This window comes from Macrobrachium rosenbergii, chromosome 33 (genome assembly GCF_040412425.1).
Source record: "Macrobrachium rosenbergii isolate ZJJX-2024 chromosome 33, ASM4041242v1, whole genome shotgun sequence".
NCBI classification, from domain to species: domain Eukaryota; kingdom Metazoa; phylum Arthropoda; class Malacostraca; order Decapoda; family Palaemonidae; genus Macrobrachium; species Macrobrachium rosenbergii.
Genome location: NC_089773.1, coordinates 13,474,273 through 13,484,272, shown reverse-complemented (window position 1 = coordinate 13,484,272; position 10,000 = coordinate 13,474,273). Strand labels below are relative to the sequence as shown.

Below are 10,000 nucleotides of genomic sequence, written 5' to 3'. Positions count from 1 at the left end.
AGAGAGAGAGAGAGAGAGAGAGAGAGAGATGTTATTCATCTGTCTTGTTATTGGAGAGAGAGAGAGAGAGAGAGAGAGAGAGAGAGAGAGAGAGAGAGAGAGAGAGAGAGAGAGAGAGTTAGGCCTAACTTTAGGCCTACCAGCAGGTCACAGAGGACACACGCTCTATAATTTCTTTGTACTCGTAAGTGTGAGTCTTTCCATATTATTATTATTATTATTATTATTATTATTATTATTATTATTATTATTATTATTTTACATACATAAATAAGCCTTATAATTTATTTTATTAATGAAAACATTAATAAATTATTATCATTTATTGATATTTTCATTAATATTCATATATTTAATCAATTACACATAAACAGCATTAAAATGAGAGAGAGAGAGAGAGAGAGAGAGAGAGAGAGAGAGAGAGAGAGACCTCCTCCGTCAGAGCAACCTATAGGCCTAATCCCAGCCACCACCACCACCTATTCCTCCCTCTACGACGCCTCCTCCTGGTCCCTGACGAAGTGCATCAGGTCGTGTAGTACCATAGGACTGGGATATAGACGCCCAAACCCCCGACGCCCACGGGTCTTACGCCCTCCGAGGACGCCTCAACTCCTTCCTAAAGGTCCGAGTCTGTATAGGTCAATGGTTTCTCGCCCGAATTGCTTGTCCGTCGGCGTTTAGGGGGCATTGTTTGCGTAAGCAGGTAAACTAAGGGCGTGAACAAGACCCAGGGGGGTCTCCCACTACAGTAGTCTAAGGGTTAATGGAGCTGAACGCCCATGGGACGCCCTTGGGCGCCCCAGGTAACCCCATACACACGGCGATATCGGAGGAAGCTTCGGAAGGTCTCCGGGAATTCGCTCTCGGCTCCAAACCGCAAGACCGGGAGACTCCGCCCATTCCCGGAAGGACGATGAACCCCTTTAGCGCCCTTTAGCACCCCTTTACCGGAGAGCCCTTAAACTACCTAACAGTAGTCTCCGTTTGCCGAATATAACCCCTTTAGCCACCTTAGCCGCCCTTAAGCCGCCCTTTGCCTGATTGGAACGATCAGAATTGCTGACGGATGACCACCTTTATCTCCCTTAGCACCCCTTTAATCACAGTAGGTCTCCCTTTACCGAAGATGGCCCCTTTAAACCCCTTACCGAAGAACTGTTTAACTCCCTTTGCCACTTAAACTCCCTTCGAACCCCTTACTGGAGACCCCTTAAACTCGCTTAAGCCGCCCTTTATCGAAATCCAGGTGCTCAGAATCGCTGACGAATGACCCTTTTAACACATTAGCACCCTTTACCGAAGACCCCTTAACACCCCTTAGGTCCCACAAACCCCCTTTATCTCCCTTAAACCTCATTTAACCCCCTTAAACCCCCATAAACGCCTTTAAACTCCCTTTAAATCCCTTAAGCCTCCCTTTATCAATATTCAGACGCTCGGAATTGCTTATTACGAAGATCATACGATTTCGTGTCTATTTGTTTCGTAAATATACGTAATATGGTAACGCTGACGCATATTGTACTTCGTAATATACAACAGGAGAGAAAATACAGTATGTTGTATATTTTTAATGACATAATAAAATATTCACGTCAGTTTTTTTAACGTTTTTGAAAATGTAAAACATACGAATTGGTAAGGTGTGTTTTTTGTTCGTGTATTTGATTATTTATTTTCGTGTGTTTGTGAGCGTGTTTGTATGATTGTGAGTGTGTTTGTGTGTTTGGGAGTGTAAAGCTGTATATTTTATATGTATATTTTGCGTATATTTCTGTATATTTTAAATAGATCGCTTTGACATAGGCCTAGGATTTCATACAAGGAGCCATTGAATTAAATACGTTACAGTGCATCAATAAACGAGAACTTTTCTCTCTCTCTCTCTCTCTCTCTCTCTCTCTCTCTCTCTCTCTCTCTCTCTCTCATTATTTTTCTTTAATCCCCTTGCTTTGACAATCCAATACGACACGTTTTCCCTTGAAGGAGGGAATGAGGGAGGGAGGGAATGAGGGAGAAGAAGAAGAAAAAGAGGGAGAAGACGCCTCGCGCTGCCAGACGTACGATGAAGTCTTATCTCCATAGGGGTAGTTCATGCTTTCGTCAACCAGTGTGTGCAACATTGCCGTAGAGTGAGGACGTCATACTTCGTTCGCTCTGATGCCGCGAGGGCCCCCGTTCAAACTCTCACACAGACGTTTGTTTTTTGTTTGTTTGTTTACCTGTTTCTGTTTGCGCCAAACAAACGAGTGAAGAATTTGTTTGCGGAGTGATATGGTAACTGGAAGTGAAGCACGGCAGGAGAGAAAGAGCGCCAGAAACGTGATTTAAAGAGAGAAAGAGAGGATAACTTTCGCTCCGTGGCAGCGGGAAGATCGCAGTGAGGAGGAAATATATTCAAAGGAAAATATTATTAGATAAATATATTGTTTTTGTTTGCGTCAACAAGTAAACACGCCCACGTGACCCGCAAAGAAAGTGTTTGTGCATTCCTGACGTCAGAGATAAACAAACGGGATTGAGTGAAAAGAAAATAATTAAAATAGAAGATAATTAATTAAACTGATAACACACAGAATTATAGAAATACCTTTGTGATTTAAAGTGGATTATCTGACCCGTGACCTGAGGCGATTGATTTGACCTTTGGTGACCTGAGGTGTCCCCTGGGACAACGATGGGTATTGGTGTCCTGGACATGATCGAAATGTATGCCAGTAGCGTTTGTGACACTCAGACTCTCATTCCGAAGGTAAGGTTTGTGTGTATGTTTATGTCAAACAAACATATAAATATATATATATATATATATATATATATATATATATATATATATATATATATATATATATAGAGAGAGAGAGAGAGAGAGAGAGAGAGAGAGAGAGAGAGAGCAGAACCCCTCCTCTCTCTCTCTCTCTCTCTCTCTCTCTCTCTCTCTCTCTCTCTCTCTGAGGGAGGAGTTAGTAGAACAAGTGTACATACATGTGTTGTTATTAAGATGGACTCGATGACTTCTCTTTGGGGGTATTTTGTGGGTATTTCATGGGTATTTCACTGGAATTTTGTGTATATTCATATGGGTATTTAATTTATTTTGTGGGTATTTCATGGTTATTTTGTGGGGATTTCTCAGGTATTTCATGGGTATTTTGTGGGTATTTCTCGGTAGTTCGTGGGTATTTTCTGAGTATTTCATTAGTATTTGATGGGTATTCCATGGTTATTTTGTGGGTATTTCTCGGGTATTTCATGGGTATTTCGTGGGTATTCCATGGATATTTCATGGGCATTCGATGGGTATTTCGTGGTTATTTTGTGGGTATTTCTCGGGTATTTCATGGGTGTTTCCTGAGTATTTCATGGCTATTCCATGTGTATTCCATGGGTATTCGATGGGTATTTCCTTGGTATTCCACGGATATTACGTTGCCATACCGTAGGTATTTCCTGTCCATTCCTTTGGACTTTGTATCTGGTACAAACACACACAAACATACACACACTCAAGCACGTGGAACTGTGCGTGTTTTTTTTTTTTTTCTTAGCGTGTTTATTTATCAGCTTCGTATCTCCAGATTGAATTGAGAGTAGAATGTACCCTTATCGCTTTTTTGGGTGGCTAATCTGTCTGGCCCAGTTTCTTCTCTCTCTCTCTCTCTCTCTCTCTCTCTCTCTCTCTCTCTCTCTCCCTGACGTGACAGCTGGCACTGCACAATATGTGATTCTTACGTCAGCCATATCTGCGAGGCCTTGCGCATTGAGTCAAATCCGCGTGCATGAGCGCGCCCGCACGCTCGCCTGCTTGAGTACGGACGTATATACGCAGGTTTTAGTTTATGTTCTTGGATGTCCTATTACTTTTCCGGGATCGATCCTCGGGGTGGGGGGAGAGCTAGTTTTGTGTATTTATCGAAATGAATTCATTTTGGGTCTGGAGATCTGTGGTTGGAAAGTGGTATCTCTCTCTCTTGCTCCTTGACTCTCTCTCTCTCTCTCAAATTATCTTTCTCTATCTCTCTCTCTCTCTCTCTCTCTCTCTCTCTCTCTCTCTCTCTCTCTCTCTCTCTCTCTCTCTCTCTCTCTCATTCTGTCTGTCTCTCCTCTCTCTTTCTATATATACAATATATAAATGTATGGAGAGAGAGAGAGAGAGAGAGAGAGAGAGAGAGAGAGAGAGAGAGAGAGAGAGTGAACCCTGTTTAGAACCCTGACCTTGCCTCCCAGTGAAGATGAACTGATATGCACATGAGTCATATCTGATATTATATTTAATCCCTATAGAATTCTCTCTCTCTCTCTCTGTCTATATATACACACACAAAGACTCCATTGAATTCATTTTTGGCATTTTTCGGTGCTCCATAGTTTCCCCTGTGCTCCCATTGTGTCTTTGTGAAACAAAGGCTTCTGTCATGAATTTATTTTTTTGTTTGAATTTGAAAAAAAAGAACAAAGAACAAATACAATCCTGACTCATAAATTTATTCGTGTTCCACGTCACTCACGAAGCTATTTGTGGGAACACGGAAGTGTTTCGGCGTCCTCCTGCAAGATTGATTTCTGGAGCCGGTCGATCTGTCAATAAATATATATATATATATATATATATATATATATATATATATATATATATATATATATATATATATATATATATATATATATATATATATATATGTTAATTCAAAAGAATGATGGGAATCTTCATCATGACATATGGCCGGCTGGAATGCTGGAATGAGCCACTTTTAGGAATGCATAGTGTTCGACTGATGGTGTGCGGTTCAGTAGGCTGAGAGCAGGAAAACTGTAACTCCCAGCCATTGTTGCAAATCACTGTATGTAGAGAAATGGTGTCAGTCACTATAAATTGTCATGATGTGATAATTTTTCCTGATTGTTATTTGTGGTTGATTGCAGGGGTTTAGGTAGGGGAAGAGCAGTGTGGTTAGACTTATGGCTGAATCATTGAGAGCTCTCTCTCTCTCTCTCTCTCTCTCTCTCTCTCTCTCTCTCTCTCTCTCTCTCTCTCTCTGGTAAACCTTATTGTACCTTCTAGATATACGTTGAATCATTGGTCGGAATGACTAATGTCTGGCCTAGAGAGAGAGAGAGAGAGAGAGACTCTCCCCTCTCTCTCTCTCTTTCTCTCTCTCTCTCTCTCTCTCTCTCTCTCTCTCTCTCTCTCAACTCCAGCAGCTGCAACAGCCAAGGAAAGCTGTTGCGCCGGTCCCTTCTCACAAACGCACAAACACATTCACCCTCCTCCCGAAAAGTAGACCAGCTGGAGTCACGTGTCATGGGGAGGAGGGGGGGGTGGCGGGGGAAGAGGGGGTAGGGGTCTCTTCGCCGAATGCGGACCTTTACCAGTAGTTGGGACGATTCGGCGAACGGACCTTATACATATATTTTTATCCATTTTATCAGTTTGTTTTTGTTTTTAATTGCGTCTCAGGTTGTTCTCTCTCTCTCTCTCTCTCTCTCTCTCTCTCTCTCTCTCTCTCTCTCTCTCTCGCTGTAGTTCTAGGTAATTCAGTGATTTTCAGTACAGTGTTTCTATATTGATTCTGGTTTTTGTAGTAAATAAACATTAATTAGTTTTATATTCCTGTATATAGAAAGTAACCTATCAGTAAATACACTATTTACTGTATACTCTCTACACACATACACACACAGGTAATCTGAACCAAAAAATACAGTAATACAGGTCTATAAGATTCAGTTGAAGTGTAAATCAAATATAAAAATTGAATAAAACTGTTTTTTTGCTAGAAATTGGAAAAATGCTTCGTCCGATCTTCAAAGATACCAAATTGCAGCCCTCTAGCCTCAGAAGTTTTTACTTTATTCAAGGTTAAAGTTAGCCATAATAGTCCTTCTGGCGACGATATAGGATAGGCCACCACCGGACCGTGGTTAAAGTTTCATGGACCGCGGCTCATACAGCATTATACCGAGACCACCGAAAGATAGATCTATTTTCGGTGGCCTTGATTATACGCTGCAGCGGCTGCACAGAAAACTCGATTGCGTCGAAGAAACTTCGGCGCATTTTTTACTTTTTTTTTTTAAATCTCTTCTCTCTTCCGTGTTCCCACGTGGCTCGGCTTAAAGAAAATTATCTTTGAATTAACAGTGTGTATGTATATATCTTTGACTTCACCATATTACCTTAGAGGGAATATCTCTTGAAGCTTTTAATTACCTTAGAAGGATAATCTCTTGAAGCTTTTAATTACCTTAGAAGGAATATCTCTCGAAGCTTTTAATTACCTTAGAAGGACTATCTTTTGAAGCTTTTAATTACCTTAGAAGAATCATCTCTTGAAGCTTTTACTTACCTTAGAAGGATCATCTCTTGAAGCTTTTAATTACCTTAGAAGGAATATCTCTCGAAGCTTTTAATTACCTTAGAAGGAATATCTCTCGAAGCTTTTAATTACCTCAGAAGGACTATCTCTCGAAGCTTTGAATTACCTTAGAAGGATCATCTCTTGAAGCTTTTAATCACCTTAGAAGGAATATCTCTTGAAGCTTTTAATTACCTTAGAAGGATCATCTCTTGAAGCTTTTAATTACCTTAGAAGGAATATCTCTCGAAGCTTTTAATTACCTCAGAAGGAATATCTCTCGAAGCTTTTAATTACCTCAGAAGGACTATCTCTCGAAGCTTTGAATTACCTTAGAAGGATCATCTCTTGAAGCTTTTAATCACCTTAGAAGGAATATCTCTTGAAGCTTTTAATTACCTTAGAAGGAATATCTCTCGAAGCTTTTAATTACCTTAGAAGAATCATCTGTTGAAGCTTTTAATTGCCTTAGAAGGAATATCTCTTGAAGCTTTTAATTACCTTAGAAGGAATATCTCTCGAAGCTTTTAATTACCTTAGAAGGAATATCTCTCGAAGCTTTTAATTACCTTAGAAGGAATATCTCTCGAAGCTTTTAATTACCTTAGAAGGACTATCTTTTGAAGCTTTTAATTACCTGAGAAGGATAATCTCTTGGAGCTTTTAATTACCTGAGAAGGATCATCTCTTGGAGCTTTTAATTACCTGAGGAGAATCATCTGTTGAAGCTTTTAATTATCTTAGAAGGATCATGTTTTGAAGCCTTAAATGACCTTAGAAGGACCATATCTTGAAGCTTTTAATTACTTTAGAAAGACCATCTCTTGAAGCTTTTAATTACCTTAAAAGATTCAGCACTTCAAGCTTTTAATTACCTTAAAAGTTTCAGCTCTTCAACCTTTCCTTACCTTAAAAGTTTCAGCTCTTCAACCTTTCCTTACCTTAGAAGGACCATCTCTTGAAGTTTTTAATTAACTTAGAAGAATCATCTTTTGAAGCTTTTAATTACCTCAGAGAAACCATTGCTGAAAGCTTAGGATTACCTTCGAAGCTTAGAATGACATTAGATAGTTCATCTACAGGAGCCTAAAAGTATGTCTTGGATGTTGAGAGAATTCTACAAATAACCTCAACCATATCTGGGACCTATTCAAAATGGCAAGTTGGCCCTAGGCCTGTACGTCGTTTTGGGGTCATTGTATGCCCTTGGCCTGTGGGGGACCTGGACTAGGGCTCTCTCTCTCTCTCTCTCTCTCTCTGTTAGGCCTAAGATCAGTCACATAGAGCCAAGGGTTTTAGGCCTACATCTGAATTAAGATCACGCTAGATTGGGTTGTCGAATCTGACATGGATGGTGGCTAATGCTGGTTAGTTTCTCTCTCTCTCTCTCTCTCTCTCTCTCTCTCTCTCTCTCTCTCTCTCTCTCTCTCACACACACACACACACACACACACCTAGGGTCCTAAAACAAACTACTGACTACCAGGAATATACCCTTTACTTTAGGTCAAGGAACACGCCCAGGGCGCCCTTTCCTCGCTCAGGATCGACCTCTCATTCTCCCTCTGAAGGACACTTGCCCATGAACGCGCCACGTGCGGTGTCACGTGACGCCCCACGTACCCCCATAAGGGGGGAGGGGAGGGGGGTGACCTCATGTTGTGTTAGGGAACTCCAGAACTCCGCATGACCTTTCGTGTTCTAGCGGTTTTGTGTGTGTGCGTGTGTCTGTGACACGTGGGAAAATGACCCCTGTAGGAGGGGGGAGGGCGCCCCCTTCCTTCCTTCCTCCCCCCCCCAACCCCTCTGAGTAGGGAGGGGTGGCGTGTCAACTCGATTCTATTTCCGGAAATTGCCTTCGTCTGCCTGTCTGTCTTGCTTGCTTGATTTGCTTGCTTGATTTGCTTGATACCCTCGGTCCTGCTTGATTGATTGATCGTCTGATCTTGTCTCATTGCTTGGCCCTTGCTTGATTTTTTATCATATCATTCTTGAGATATCTTGCTTGCTTGATTCCGCGGCTTTATCTTGCTTTCTTGATTGGGCTACAGGTCTCTTGCTTGATTCTGTTGATTGTTTGTGCCTCGTTGTTCCGTTCGTCTGCTTGATTACTTGTTTGTTTATCTTTTGAGTCTAATAGTGGACTTTGTCTGGTGACACTTTGTGATGGTCGTTAGTGTTACTTATTTTTGTTATTTTTTGTTAATTTAATTATTTTATTTGTTAATTTATTTGTTTTACTTGTTATTCTTGCTCTCTGCTTGTCCGTCAATTCACTCAAAACTGATGTCGTGTTTAGGTTGCATTACCTTGCAGTTTCCTGTCAAGATCTCTCTCTCTCTCTCTCTCTCTCTCTCTCTCTCTCTCTCTCTCTCTCTCTCTCTCTCTCTCTCTCTCTCTCTCATTTCTTGCTCAGCAGTGGATTCCTGTTTGCAAGGTTCGTTGGAGTTCAATTTTAAAGCTCTTTCGATGACACCATCCTAGTCAACTTGCTCTCTCTCTCTCTCTCTCTCTCTCTCTCTCTCTCTCTCTCTCTCTCTCACGTGTCAGAAACGACGCGTGCTTTTTAAAGTTGATGTTACGGCGACAGCGGACGAATAATGCGGCCTTTGATGAGAGAGAGAGAGAGAGAGAGAGAGAGAGAGAGAGAGAGAGAGAGACTTCGTAGACGTCATGTGTGATAATTTATGCCAATGCCTCCGAGCCAAATTGTTTTTCCTGTTAAGGATCCCACCTCTCTCCTCTCTCTCTCTCCCTCTCTCTCTCTCTCTCTCTCTCTCTCTCTCTCTCTCTCTCTCTCTCTCTCTCTCTCATTGATTTTTTATTTTGATGTAGCACAGACCAGCGACCTTGGCTTTTTTTTTGTCAGTTGTAGGCAGGGAGCGTGCATGAGAATATTATATATATATTTTTTCATGAGCAGGCAACCAGACGGCCTGCCATGTGAGAGAGAGAGAGAGAGAGAGAGAGAGAGAGAGAGAGAGAGAGAGAGAGAGAGAGCCCCAAGACCCTCTACCAGACGTAAAAGTAACCAGCGAGACAAGAGTCGACTTCTTAGTAGGGCAATGTACACCCATCTCGCTTTGTTCCTTGCTTGATTTCGGCGACGAGGCTCAAGCAAGCGAGCAAGCAAGCGCTCAGGCGGCTCCCTTGGGCCCCTTGTTCCCTTGGGGCCTCTCCTGGGCCCCGTGGGCAGTGGCAGGGCCACGCCCTTGCCTCAAAAAAGCGCGTGAAGTCACCTCCTTTCCTCCCTCGTGACATACAGATAGGATGGACACCTCGTAGCTCGACTCAGAAGCTTCTGGAGAGAGAGAGAGAGAGAGAGAGAGAGAGAGAGAGAGAGAGAGAGAGAGAGAGCTCTGCAACCTAGATCTACATTTCACCCCTTCTGTGTTGCCAAAAGTGGAATTCAAGTGACAAGGATAGTGGATACCTCCTCTCTCTCTCTCTCTCTCTCTCTCTCTCTCTCTCTCTCTCTCTCTCTCCACAGGCCAGCTCAAACCCACAGCAGTTGCCTTACAGAGAAGAGAGAGAGAGAGAGAGAGAGAGAGAGAGAGAGAGAGAAAATATGACTTTTCCACAGGGACCTACTTATAAGATCTACCAAAACCCTGAGCTATTTCTCTCTCTCTCTCTCTCTC

General features: G+C 42.0%; 1 protein-coding gene across 2 annotated transcripts in view; it reads left to right on the top strand.

Annotated features, from left to right (window-relative positions):
* Nucleotides 1-2,108: 2,108 nt before the first annotated feature.
* Nucleotides 2,109-10,000, top strand: part of Cipc (Clock interacting protein circadian) — a 16,079-nt gene continuing 8,187 nt past the window's right edge. Inside the window, exon 1 of one of the 2 annotated variants that reach the window (XM_067133455.1) lies at nucleotides 2,109-2,755. In XM_067133455.1, the coding sequence (XP_066989556.1) occupies nucleotides 2,681-2,755 (75 nt within the window). In that variant the 5' untranslated portion in view covers nucleotides 2,109-2,680. The remainder of the gene's footprint in view (nucleotides 2,756-10,000) is intronic. The other variant, XM_067133454.1, reaches the window with a different exon arrangement.